The sequence below is a fragment of the Pelodiscus sinensis genome, chromosome 1 (genome assembly GCF_052426305.1).
Source record: "Pelodiscus sinensis isolate ZL-2025 chromosome 1, ASM5242630v1, whole genome shotgun sequence".
In the NCBI taxonomy this organism is placed as follows: Eukaryota; Metazoa; Chordata; order Testudines; family Trionychidae; genus Pelodiscus; species Pelodiscus sinensis.
The window spans coordinates 95144763-95158236 of record NC_143052.1 but is presented as its reverse complement, the minus strand read 5'-3'; the positions used below and the strand labels follow the sequence as shown (position 1 = coordinate 95158236).

The following is a 13474-nucleotide window of genomic DNA, read 5'->3' as shown; positions in this document are numbered from 1 at the left end:
TTTCACAGTTTGTGCAGTAGAGCTTCATGTGTTAAAGTCCAGAGGGCACAGGTTTGAGCTTGGCCAAAAATGACTAACCTGTGAGTGCTACGCTTGCTTAATGCTCTTTCACACATATCCTGTGATTATTATCCATGCAATTACATCTTATTGCCACTTGAGGTCAGCAGTTGCTGAGTAAAAGCCATCAAATTAGCAAACACCATCTTGCTTTATTACTCCATTTTCATTTACTTTACTTCACACTCATTCATCCATTAGCTTTGTCGTTCTTCAAAAGCAGAGGACTTCTTTAGTAGGAACACAAACTTCAGCAAGTATTCTGCCTTCTGAGTCAACACAGAGCAATGTCCTGGCATGGAGCTATGGATTGCTGACTTGCTACATTGAGTGATGTTGGTGCCCATCATGGTGCTGGGAAATAATTTTTGATGGGGGGAGGGAGACACTCCAAGAATTTGGTAATTGGTCAAGGGTCAAATTCTTCCATGATAGTAATAGAGGAAGTGCGGGATCTGGGATGGAGGTTGGTTGCAGAAGAGAAATTGGGCTAGTGGATTTGGGTGCAGAAGAGGGTGTGGGTCTGGGAAGGAGTTTGGGGAAGAAGGGGGTTTTGATCTGGGGGAGGGTGTAGGGTCCAGGAAGATGTATAGGTGCAGGAGAGGATTCTGACCTGGAGGAAGGGTATTTGACGGGGTGCAGAGTCTGGGAAGGAGTTGTGACTGGGGTGTGCATGAGCGAGGGTGCAGGAGGGGATGCAGAGGGCTTGGGTTGTGACTTAGGGTAGGGAGTTGAGGTATGGGAGGGGGTGGGGTGCTAGGTGCAAGCTCTGGTCAGGAGGTGCTTACTCAGGGCAGCTCCCAGCCAGCAGCCCAGCAGAATCCTTGGGCAGGCTCCCTGCCTGCCCCATCCCCACATGCTATTCAATGTGGTCAGCTGCTGGGGCCAACGTGTGTGTCTTTGCACAGCACGTCGCATGGGGGAGAGGAAGGCTCCATGAAGTGTGTGTGCCCACAGGGACAGCTCAGGCAGCTCCCATTGACCAGTTTTTGGCCAATGGGAGTTGCAAGGATTGTGTTGAAAGTGGCAGGATGCAGAACCCCTCCTCCCCCACCACAGGGAGCTCATGGCACAGAGATACACAAGCTGGCCCCGGCAGCCAGCTGCTTTAAGTGGTGTGTGGGGGCACAGCAGGCAGGGAGGCTGCTCTAGGGTTCCACTGGGCCATGGGCCATTGGTAACCCAGAGGATCATGGTGGGCGAGATTAAGCCCATGGGCTGTATTTTGCCTGCACCTGTGGTAGGGAGTGGTGTTCTGTATGATGCAATGGTGGTGACTCAGTAACCAGTAGTATTAACATTTCCATGATATTTTTCACAACAAATAGAAATTTTAACACAAGTATCATGGCTGAATCTCAGCACATGTGTTTACTTTTTTCTCCTTTTCAAAAATTCCCCCAGTGGTTTCATTTAGTGAATTGTTCTTCATTCCAGGCCTACGTAGGTGTGTAGTGTTGCTAGTAAATACACACTGCACTCCATCTCAGAAATGACTATGTTTCAGTAGTGTGAAATTAGCCTCCTGCATGACAGATGCCAACTGATATTCCTATAGAACCTTTCCTCCAAAGATCTCCAGGCCCTGTACACGATTTAACAAACAATAAAGGTGGAGAGCAGTGTCTTGACCATTGACATGACTCAAGGAAAACATAGGTTAAATATTAGAAATGCATAGCTATAAGAATAGTTAAATCAGAGGAACAAGCTGCCAAATAATGTTGTGTATTTGCCATTGCTGGATATTTTTCAAGGCTTTGCCTATGCATCCATCTATCAGAGATGGTTAAGGACAGTAAAATTAGTCTTACCTGAATGCAGGGATGTTGACTGAATGAATCACTCTGGCTGTGTCTAGACTTGCCAGTTTTTCCGGAAAATCAGCCGCTTTTCCGGAAAAACTTGCCAGGTGTCTACACTGTCCGCTTGAATTTCTGCAAAAGCACTGACTTCCTACTGTAAGAAATCAGTACTTTGCTGCTCCCATTCGGGCAAAAGTCTTTTTCCGAAAGACGTTTGCGCAAAAGCGCCAGTGTAGACAGCAGAGATTTCTTTTCTGCAAAAAAGCCCCAATCGCGAAAATGGCAATTGGGGCTTTTTTGCGGAAAAGCGCGTCTAGATTGGCCATGGACGCTTTTCCGCAAACAGTGCTTTTGCGGAAAAGCGTCCTGCCAATCTAGACGCTCTGTTCCGAAAATGCTTTTAACGGAAAACTTTTCTGTTAAAAGCATTTCCGGAAAATCATGCCAGTCTAGACGTAGCCTCTGGGTATATTTCACACCAAATAATTATTTAAAATGCTTCCTACCTTACTCTAATCAGAGATACAAAGCAGGCATGGTTTCTGCAAAAAACCCGTACAATATCCCCTTCCTCTTAAATATATTCCACACCTAAATGAAGGAAGGAACATGTGATAGTCAGAAAGTAGAGCCCAAATTGATGTGACCTTTATTATTTTAACAGCATCTTTCAGCACAGTTAAAGAGTTACAGGGCTGCAGAGAACAGAGTGGGAGTATAAAATAATATAAATAAATAGAACAGGAGCCAAGGAGGTCAGCAGAAGGAGGTTGGAATCAGGCGATGAAGGGCAGATGGAGGGTTCAGATTGGTCAAAGGCTTTATGATTCAGCCACCAAAGTTATGAATTCTGGAGAAGAGAAAATTTGTTTAAAAATGGCAAAAAAAAAGTAAGTAAAGAAGCAGCACATTAAAAGAGGTTCATAAAGTCACCAAGTCAGCGGATCAACTTCATTGACAACTTTTTTAAATAACTGAATGGCTCATAAACCTGAATCATCAGAGGGTCAGAAAACCTCATAGTGAAGCAAAAATATTTTTGAGAAGCCAGAGAGGGAATTCAGGATACGTCAGTCCACCTAGACTGCCCATTGATGCCTGGCTGGCCAGCCGCTTTAACTGCTAAGTCACTATATCTGTTTCCTTTTTTAACCCAACAGACATCACATAACAGAAAGAAGGCATGCACTGCAGAGTTTTGTAGTGCAATGAATTCCACTATGTCATTGGCTGGCACCATGTCAGAAAGACTTTTCATTTGTGCCCCCAGTATTATAAATATATTAAATATAATTCATAATGATATTTGGCAAACTGACCGAAGCCAGTACGTTTTTAAAGTCTAAGGCTGCGATTCCGTCTGCTTTAAAATCACTAGGGGAAAACTTGGCCCCATTGAAGTCAATGGCAAAATTCCCATTGATTCATAGGGCCAGAATTTCACCCTGTGGCTTTTATTGCTATTTATTTACAACTGTAGCAGTTTAAAAAAATCAATGTACTTGCATTTAGTTTCCTTGTGTTTTGGGTAAACAATAAATCTTGAAGCAAAGATTATAAAGCAGAGGAAAGGTGTAATGGCATCTCAATAACTCTCTCCCACATTGAGCTTTGAATAATGTATTACCCAAGGAACTCATAATTTCTCTCTCTATACAGACTTGGAATGGTGACAAGTGAGAATACTGTGTAAAGTTTTGAGTACCTCAGTATATTAAAAAAGACACTGATAAAGTGAAGGGAATCTAAAGAAAGGCAACAAAGCTGATGAACAGTTTAGAAGGCAAGTCCTCAAAAGGAAAGACTTAGGGGATTTTAATATTTCAACTTAGAGTAACTTTGACAAATGTGGGATGTAACTAGCTGTAAATACATGAGAAGACTTTACTGACAGGTGAAATAATGAGGAGCAATGCCTTGAAATGTAAAAGTATGGAAAATGGATCTTAGATGTTAGGAAACAATTACTAGCAATGAGGTCAATCATATAACCACAGTGACATAATGAATGCCTACAGTAGAGTGTTCCAGAATATTTTTTTGATAAACCCTAGTAGGCCATCCTGTTCAGAGATGCCAGTAGAGATTAAAGTGAATTAACACTCATCAGTTCTTCATTCTATAGCACGGGTACAGTACCTTTTTGGGGTTAGGGGCTGCTGACCCACAGAAAAATCACTCTCACTGATGTGACCCCGGACTGAAAGGGAGAAAGACACTCCCTACATTCCCTTTGCACAAGAGGGACCCAGGCTAGTAGATTTTGTGTGACCCAGCCCCATGGTGAGATGACAGGGGGCTGGAGCACTAGCTCGTGCTTCCCAATGCTGGGGGGTGGGGTGGCCTGAGTTTCAGGAGCTGTATCCATGCAAGATGGGGGCTGCAACTGGCCTCCAGGCCTTATATTCCCCATTCCCTGTTTTATAGGATGTAAATCGAAACTAGGATTAGTGGTGCAGAATATGCTGTGTAGACTGGCAAGTTTTTCCGCAAAAGCACGTGCTTTTGCGGAAAAACTTGCCAGCTGTCTACACTGGCCGCTTGAATTTCCGCAAGAACACTGACAATCTCATGTAAGAAATCAGTGCTTCTTGCGGAAATACTATGCTGCTCCCGTTCGGGCAAAAGTCCTTTTGCGCAAAAGCTTTTGTGCAAAAGGGCCAGTGTAGACAGCTCAGATTTGTTTTGTGCAAAAATGCATCTAGATTGGCCACGGATACTTTTGTGCAAAAGCATCCGTGCCAATCTAGATACTCTTTTCCGCGAATGCTTTTAACAGAAAAGCTTTTCCGTTAAAAGCATTTGCAGAAAATCATGCCAGTCTAGACGTAGCCCTTGTGTTTAATGTATATCAGATAGCACATTTCAATGCATTGGCAACAATAGTTTAATCTTTTTTCTAACATCTGCTGTATATGGAATAAAATGTAAACATGGTTATAGCCAGATATTTTCTAAAGTATAGTTATATTGATGCTATAATGGTACATTGTCAGTGTAGTTTAAAGTTATTTATTTAATAAAATATATTTATGTATATGAATAACTTATCTATATGTTCCAAAGATGTGTATGAATGATTCCTATATTTTCAATATCTCAGGTTTAAGAATTCCAGAGTTATAATTATATAAAACTTATTTTCACTTTATTCTGAAATGCTCTTTGGCCCACCAGCAGACTTTCCCTCAACATTGCAGGGGGACAAAGAACAAACCTGTGGTATTTTATTTTATGTGTGTGAACTTATTATAGACTAATCATTTCTTCTCCCCCAACTTGTAATACATTATTTTGGGACACATAGAAGTGCAACAGTGAGAAAAACTCATCAGAGCATTTTCTAACCTCTCCTGATTTTTCTCCTAATTTTTTTAACTTGGGCCAACATATAGTGCATTTGAATTCTGACCATCTTTATGACATAGTTGTGAGAAAAAGATTGGTAGAATTAGAAGTATTCCCAAAACCTCAGATAGCATGGGGCCTGAATTAATGTATTAGATACATGCTGTGATCTGTTGGGAAAAGTCTGGATCTCCCTATTCTGGTTCTGGAATCATTCATATTGTAAGACAGAGCAAACTGTCTCAAACATGTCACTGATCACTATTTCCCCTCGCTCTTTTGCTCTGTCTTCCACAGCAGGTAAATTGCCACACACTCCAAACCTCACTTGTGCATGAGTTTGCTGGAAAAGTGAGGCTTGGGAGGGAGGAGAGTTCTAGTATGTTGCTTGGTGAAGATGTGACCAGGAATGTGCTGAAGAAAAGAATAAGAAGCTTGATTCCCTTCACACACTCGTGTGAATCTACAGTAACTCCAAAGAATTCAGTGGATTTTTACACAGATGTAAAACTGATTGGAGAAGAGACTCAGACAAAGGAAATACTTCTGCTGCTCTCATACAACAGATCTGCATTGTTTCACTTGTTTTTCACTATTTTTGAATGTTTGCCACAGCATTAATTTAAGTGACTCCAACACTGTTCTCTTTCATATAAACTAAGATGAGTCTGAAATATAGGCTAACACGGCTATTCCACTGAGTCTGAAATAGTTTATAAGTAGAGTGTTCTTTCAACTCTACTGAGATTGCTCCTGTTTCATGGCTGTGGAGGTATCAACTTGGATAGTCAACTCTGAGCATCCTTACAAGGATCTTCAGAGGACTTGACTACTGAAAATTCAACTCCTGTTCAGAGCTCTGGGAGTTGAGCCACTGATCTGAGTGGGACTAGGAAGGGTCTGTAAGTAATCAAGCAAGTGAAAGTATCTGAGATTTTGAACATAGAACCCTGAGTTCAAGACTGCTGATACTAATCAGCAACCGCTTGGTTTGCTCATATGCCACTGTGACATAATCAGGGGCTGAGGACATAAGAGGCTGTAGCCTAGAAATAGGCTCATAGACACTCTTCTACTGGTGTGCCTTACACAGGCAGCTGAGCTTATGTCATCTCTCATTGGGTAATTTTGTAAGTCATCCCTAGTGATTTTCTATTTTTGAGCTGACATAATGCTCCAGATAGAGCCCCTGCCTTCCCCCTCTTCTCTTATAATGGGGAAAGGTTTCATTTGGATCTGCACATCTTCATAGCTGTTTGAAGAACCTCAGTAATGTGGAAGAGAGAAAAGAAGAAGGAAAAGGAGAAATGTAGTTGGTGGGCTAGTTTAAGATGCCAGGAAGAGCAAAAGATCAGTTTCCAAATTTCTTAGCCATGCATGGGTCAAGAATGTGCCCCTTTCTTGTAAACCTGATGATATCATCTTGATAGTTAATGAAATTGGATGACAGGTTTCTTCATCTTTCCCATGAAGATAAATACTATAATATACATGTAGGCTACGTCTACACTGGCATGATTTTCCGGAAATGCTTTTAACGGAAAAGTTTTCCGTTAAAAGCATTTTCGGAAAAGCGCGTCTAGATTGGCAGGACACTTTTCCGCAAAAGCACTTTTTGCAGAAAAGCGTCTGTGGCCAGCTAGATGCGCTTTTCCGCAAAAAAGCCCCGATCGCCATTTTCGCGATCCGGGTTTTTTTGCGGAAAACAAATCTCTGCTGTCTACACTGGCCCTTTTGCGCAAAAGTTTTTCAGAAAAAGACTTTTGCCCGTATGGGAGCAGCATAGTATTTTCGCAAAAACACTGACAATCTTACATGAGATTGTCAGTGCTTTTGCGGAAATTCAAGCGGCCAGTGTAGACAGCTGGCAAGTTTTTCCGCAAAAGCAGATGATTTTGCGGAAAAACTTGCCAGTCTAGACACAGCCATTGTGGGAACTTGGATACACAATGATGGCATGAAGGCCATACATTGGACTTAAATAGAATTTGCTTTGCTAACCCATCAAAACTCAATGCATTATATTCTCATTGAAATGCAACAGCATTTTTAATGGAGCTTAGCTCCTGCTTGCTCTCTCTGTCAGCCCTGTGTCCAAATTCAGCTCCTATAAACTCTGAGGGCCTGATCCTGAGACCATTGCTATCTATGGAAAGACTCCCACTGACACAAGTGGGAGTTGTATGGAGCCCTTTAGCTCTCTGTTGTGTGAGTCTGCCTTTGCTTTCTCCCAACTTGTGCTAAATCTGGGTTTCTGTGAACTCCTGCTCCCACTAGTGTTGGGACTCAGTTTCTGCACGAGGAAGGCACTGCACATTTAACAAGTCCTAAATCCTAATCTGCCCTCCAGAAAACTACAGCCGGCAATGAAACCTAAGGTGGAATTTATGTACTAGGGGTAGAATTTGACCTTTCCCGGAGCCACGTACCATCTATGCCGATTTTGCCATCGCCATCCTTGTCTCCAGCACTCAGGAGTGTCTTGGTTTCTTTATCAGATAGGTCTCTGCCATCGGGGGTGAAGCCCTTCAGTATAAATCTAATGAAAAGGCACAGGACAAAGAGGAGGCTGGTTCAGCAGCAGCGTTTAATCTTTCTGTTTTTTTGAGATTATGGGCAGGGGTTTTGAGACATGCAATGGAACCCAAAGGCAAAGCTAGTGACCTTTACCACACGGCAAGGAGTGCTGTCCCCTGACAGTTTAAGATGGTGTAGTTGTTAGACAACACACCGCCCACATAAAGTTAGATGTGATCCTTTTAACTGTTTACTCCCCCCTTGGAACCATGCAAAGAGCCGGATGCTTTCCAAGACAGGGCAGGCAGGGGACTGGATAGGACCCCGCTGTACTAGGGTGTGATTTACTCAAATGAAAATATCAAGGACACGGGGAGGACTCGTCTCGCTTACTTCAGCTCGTCCTCCTCTATGAAGCCACTTCGATCTTTGTCGAGAATGTGGAAAACCTTCTTTACATCTTCCTGGTTCTTCTTTTTCAGTCCCACCATGTCAAAGAACTTCTTATGGCAGAAGGACTCGGCAGCTGCGGGGGAAGATGAGTGAGGCTGGGTTAGTTAGGGGCTGCTGCACATTGGTATGTAGATGCAGGCTCCAGGTTTTCTCCTTCTCCCCCTAGAGGCTGCTCAGTCAGGGCCCCAGTGTGGTAGGCCTTGTACATAGGCTGAGCCCTAGGCAGTCACTGCCCCAGAGCTTAAATCCTGAATAGACAAAAGGTGGGAGACACGCAATGCTCCCACTGTGCAGAAGGGGAAAGGAAGTGACTTACCCAAGGTCACATAAAGAGGCACTGTGGGAAGTAAGCCCCGCTCTCCTCCCTTCTCTCTAGTGCTTACACAGCGGGATCTCCCCAAGGGAAGTACCAGCCTTCCCCTGAAACCTGAGCAGGACTCAGACTGCACCCAACACGTTTTAAAATGTCCGCTTTCAGAAATCAGAGCTCTGGCCTGCTCAGCCTGATCGGCCTTGCCTCTAGGTCAGGCTGACACCTCCCGGTTCCTCTATCCCCACACAGCACCTTGGAACTCCCAGTGGCCATAGGGATGAATAGTTTGTACTCCGAGGCAGGTCTCTGCTGCACTGGTACCACTGATAGGAAAGGGGAGAAGGAGGATGGAGTTCTGGTCCAATGCTCCCTCCCCCCCCAGCACCCCTGCCCATATGGGCCCCTATAATGTTAGGGGCAATCAAAGTGCAGCGGGCTTTCATGGTTGCAAAGCACCCTCCTCCCAGCAGCAGTGCCTCGGATAAAAGGGGGGGCAGTCTGGGGGGAGATGCTTGAGTCCTAAACCGCGGTTAATGTCACTTTGTGGTGGGACTACAAGTCCTGGTCCCAGGTCCCCTACTGTGTGTGTGTGTGTGTGTGTGTGTGTGTGTAGGATGGCAGCAGCTGTGTGTGTGTGGGTATGGCAGCAGTGTGTGTGTGTGTGTGTGTGTGCGTGTGTAGGATAGCAGCAAGAGGAAAGGGGCTTTCCCCTCGGCAGCCGGAAAGGCAGGGTTAGTTCTGGGGGCTCGCAAGGCGTTCACCTGAGAACACAGAGCCCGGCCGTGCTCGACAGAAGCCGGGGGTCAGCCGGCGCCCGAAGGACGCTGCGGTTTGTTTGGGGGTCACCTGTCGAGCGCGGGCTGAGAGTTTGAACCTGGAGGCATCTGTGCCTGAAGCATGGACCACTGCAGCCATCTGCGCGGCGGGAAGCCAGTGCAACTCAGCAGGCTGAGCCCCGCGCTCACTCATCCCCAGCCCGAAGAGCAAACCCCGAACGGACAGACAGGCTGCAGCAGCTGACTGTGCCACTGAAACGAGAACCCCGCAACGCTCGGGGCTGGGTTTGGGGGCGATTAGGACGGGGTGGGGATGTCCCCTAGGCTCTGCTCCCCACCCGCAAGGTGGCTATAGCTTTGCTCCAGCTGTGCGTACCCCCGCCCTAAGAACAGTGTCCGCCTGTGCTGCCCAGGGGGGAAGGGAGCGGGTCAGGCTCTGCAGCGCCGGGGAAGTTTGCAGAGGACACATCCCGGGTGTAAGAAGCCCGACAGGCTCCCGCTGCACTTCTCTCCCCATCTCCGTCGGATGCTTGATCCAGCCGGCGCCTCTGCCCTTCCCCAAAGCGGAGCAAAATCGCCCCAGAGCCCCGAGGGGAGGCGAGGGAGCAAAGCCACTCACCTGCAAAGGCTCCCACCGCCTTCTTGATGTCCGCCGCGCTGAGCAGGTCCGTCATAGCCATCCTGCCACTGTGGGAAGAGAGGGGCGAGTGCGCACAGATTCAAAAGTGCCTTTCTGCTCATTGCCGCTCATATGACCAGAGCTGCAGTGCCGGGTGGGGATGGCACACCGGGAAGGGCTGGACCCGCGCCAGCTGGCGCTCTCGGGGGAGAAAGTGGCGGGCTGGCGCTAGCCCGGTTGCGGAAAGACGCCGGGGGTGCCGGTGTGTGTGTGTGGGGGGGGGGGGGGGGTTTGGAAGGCTGGAGACTAAGCCCCGCTGGAGCCGCGCCAGGGGCTGCTCGAGGCTGGCGAAGGAGGCGTGTCAAGGGCAGGCGCCCGGGGGCGGGGGAGGAGAGGTAGTGGTGCAGCGCGGGCCCCTCTCTGCGCCCGCCAGTCGGCAGGGAGCTGTCCCAGTGACAGCGGAGAGCGGCACTGCAGCATATGCCGCGCTCTCCAGGGTGGGCGCCAAACGAGCACCTGCCCGCGCGGAGACGCGTCCCCCCCCCCCCCCCCCGCTCCTCCCAGTCCTGGGTGCTCAGCGGCGCAAGTCAGCCACCTGGCCCTCCCAGGGACACACGACACGCTGTGGACACGAGGCAAGCGGAGGGGGGGGGGGACACTAAAGGCACGAGGCTGATGCGCAGCCCTGCGCCCGCAGCAGCCTCAGGCGTGATCTTGCTTTGCTCCCAGAGCTGCGGGCTGGCCCCGTGTCTGAATTTCCTGCCAAGCGCCTTGCCCCCACCGCCGCCCCGCCATGCCCTCATATAAATAGCCATCGGAGAGTCCACCACCCTCCGGGGCAGCGCAGGGTGCTGGCGCCGAAAGGTTGGGACAGCCACTGTCAGGGCTCGCTAGGGCAGATCCCGACCATGTGGCAGGTGCCCGCGCCTTTGCTGCGCATCGGAGTGACTCCAACAAGGGCCGGGGAGTGTGACAGATCCTGCTTCTGGCAGCAGGATCCCATCACAGCTCCTGGCCCGACCCCGCCGCTTCTTCCTCTCGAAGGCAATGGGATTGCCGGGCCTGCTGAAGATTTGGAAGGATCGGGCCCAGAGACAGGAGAAACTTTGTTCAGCCTCCATGGTTCCTCAGCAGCTGAGTCTTAAGGGAACACGCCCCTCTCCATCCCAGTGCAGGTAGAACTTGTCCCACACGCCGCTGAGCGCACGGGAGATGGGTGGATACAATACTGGGGTCCTTAACACTAGAAGCCCCTCACTGCGGGCAGGATGGCGGTTCTTGACTCTTTGGCATCGTCTCCTCCCCGTTTGGGGTATTGCTCCGGGCAGGAGGGAGTTCCTCTTTCATAGCAGCCCGGTGCGCAGAGGATGCCTGGGTCGGCTCTCCCTTAAGCAGAGGCTAAAGCGGACCCTACCTAGAGCAGGGCGCAACGCGAACCGGACTCAGTTCGGTTTCTCTGTCCTGTGCTCCAAGCGAATGCTCTTGCGCCCTCGTCTCCCCTTTGAGGAGCCAGGGGTGGATGGATCGCGGCGCCTTTTGGCCCTGAGTAAAGAGCCAGAGGGTGACACAACCTTCCCCGAAGATGGCGTGCGGAGCTCCGGACCCACTCTCATCAGCCCAGGGCCATGCCCCATGTCCCTGCCATGGCCAGCTACTCAAGAGGCACCCACACCCTGGCATGATCTTCGGGATTCAGCAACTGTTCACATCCGCTCCTCATCAGGGGGACGCCCCTGCTTGCGCCCAGGAGGAGAGGACCCTATTGTAATCCCCCCGCCCCCCACGAAGCAGCCTGGTGTGAAGCAGCTGCTGCTCCCTGCCTGGCCTCTCTCATCGCCGTGCTGAGGCTCGCTGGCCCTGGACTCACCGAAACCGCATGGTGCGCCCAGCCTTCCCTGCGCATCAGGGCGAGAAAGAGACTCTCTGGGCGCAGGGGCTCGTGTTTCGGTCTCGGACCCCTTTCGCTGACAGCCCAGGACTCGCGGCACAGCTTTGGGGGGGGGGTCACTCAAGCAGCGGGCCGGTCTCGGCTCACTCGGGGCCACCCCAAACGCGTTAGCCTCATGCCAGCGTCTCTGACGCGCTCCCCAGCAACCCCCGAACCTCCCCGCTCTCCAACTCTGCTCCCCGGGGCTGGAGACCTGGCCCGAGAGCGAGAAACAAGGGAAATCGTTGCTCGGGAGGCTTCCGAGCGGATGGCTCCATTACTGCGGAGCGCATCTACCCTCCCCCCCCCACCTCGCAGTATCGCGGCTGCTAGAAGGCGGCTAGTGTAGCCGGAAAAGTGAGCGGGCACCGGCTAATGGGGGCAGGCGGAGGGCAGAGGCCAGGGTGGCCCTGCGATGGGGTCCCAGCTGGGTGCCCAGGACCAGCACTGAGCGCACCGCTCCGCAAGCGGCCGGGGATCGGCCGAAAACGCGGGGACAGTTTTTCACACGAGACCCTGGTCTAAAGCGGGCTCCCCGTCTAACACCAGCTGGAGCCACAACGCGGCCCTTCAGCCCCCCTCCCCCATCCACCCGCCTCTTCCGCTGCCCCGTTCATTGCTTTGCCCCCTTGCCACTGTCCTGGCTGCCACGTGAGCCCGGGCCAGCGGCCGGCAGACAGCCCCACCGGGAGGGACAGCTAAAGTGCCACTAACCCCCCACCGCCAAGCAGTGCAGACAGCACCCTTCCCCCCCCCCACAGCCGCCAGCGGGAGCCGCCTGCGAGCCCGGGCCAGGCGCACTCTCCAGAGCAGCCCCGAGGGGGTGGGGAGGGAGCGGGCGTTACAGCCCGTCCCTTTCTTCAGCAGGGTGGGTGGGTGCGGGTCTGGCGGGAGATGCTGCTGCTTGCACCACCCTTTCCTGGCCACGTCCCTCCCCCACGGCTGGGGGCACGGGGACCTGGGGGCACGGGCCTGTCTCTCTCCTCCTCGGGGCTCTGCCAGCTGCCGGCCGTTCGCTCGCAAGCGGGGCTCCCGGCGGTCTCCCCCGGCTGTTCCTTGCGCGCCCCCCCTTGCGTTCCTTCAGGCTGCAGTCCCGGTCTCTCTGCCAGGGCGAGCCCATCCCTGCAGTAGCACTGGGCCGAGCTGTTCGCTACTTACCTTCTGATTGCTCCTAAGCGCTGGGCTGCTGGGTTTGGAGGTGGCCAAGGGGGAGGTGACAGCCGGGGTGGCATCCCCACTTATATAGGCTCCTGGCCTTTTCTATTTTCGGCGGGCCATACCCCCTCCTCACCGGTGTCAGTTGCCCAGGGACATACTCAGTATCACATTCACTTTCCCCCTCCCCGCTAATCAAGGGGCGCTATTAATAATCCTTGGCACCCAACTTCCCCTAGCTCCCGAAACCTGTCCCCTTGGCCGGCCGGTGCAACGCTTTCCTTGCGGAGTTTGTGGTGCGCTCTCGCCAGGGGTTCGGTTTGGCATCTGGGGCGGATGGCTGTCTGGGTGATCGCGCGGCAGGGAGCCCCAGGTGAAAGGGGGCCGCGAGCTGGGAAAGAAGGGGTGGGAAGACGCCCTCTACTCTAGGGAGCATCAGAGACTAAGGGGGAGCAAGTTTAGGGACCGGGGAGCCTGCCCCTTCCTTGTGTGCTGCCTTGG

The 13474-nt window shown here is 50.8% G+C and overlaps 1 protein-coding gene across 1 annotated transcript; it reads right to left on the bottom strand.

The window, feature by feature from the left end:
* Window positions 1–2491: 2491 nt before the first annotated feature.
* Window positions 2492–13116, bottom strand: PVALB (parvalbumin). The gene is made up of 5 exons (XM_006133802.5): window positions 12977–13116; window positions 9892–9959; window positions 8124–8256; window positions 7643–7752; window positions 2492–2715 (listed from the first exon to the last, which is right to left on the bottom strand). Exons 1-5 carry the CDS (start codon window positions 13048–13050, stop codon window positions 2687–2689), a joined length of 414 nt encoding a protein of 137 aa, XP_006133864.2. The 5' UTR covers window positions 13051–13116; the 3' UTR covers window positions 2492–2686.
* Between the last annotated feature and the right edge of the window lie 358 nt (window positions 13117–13474).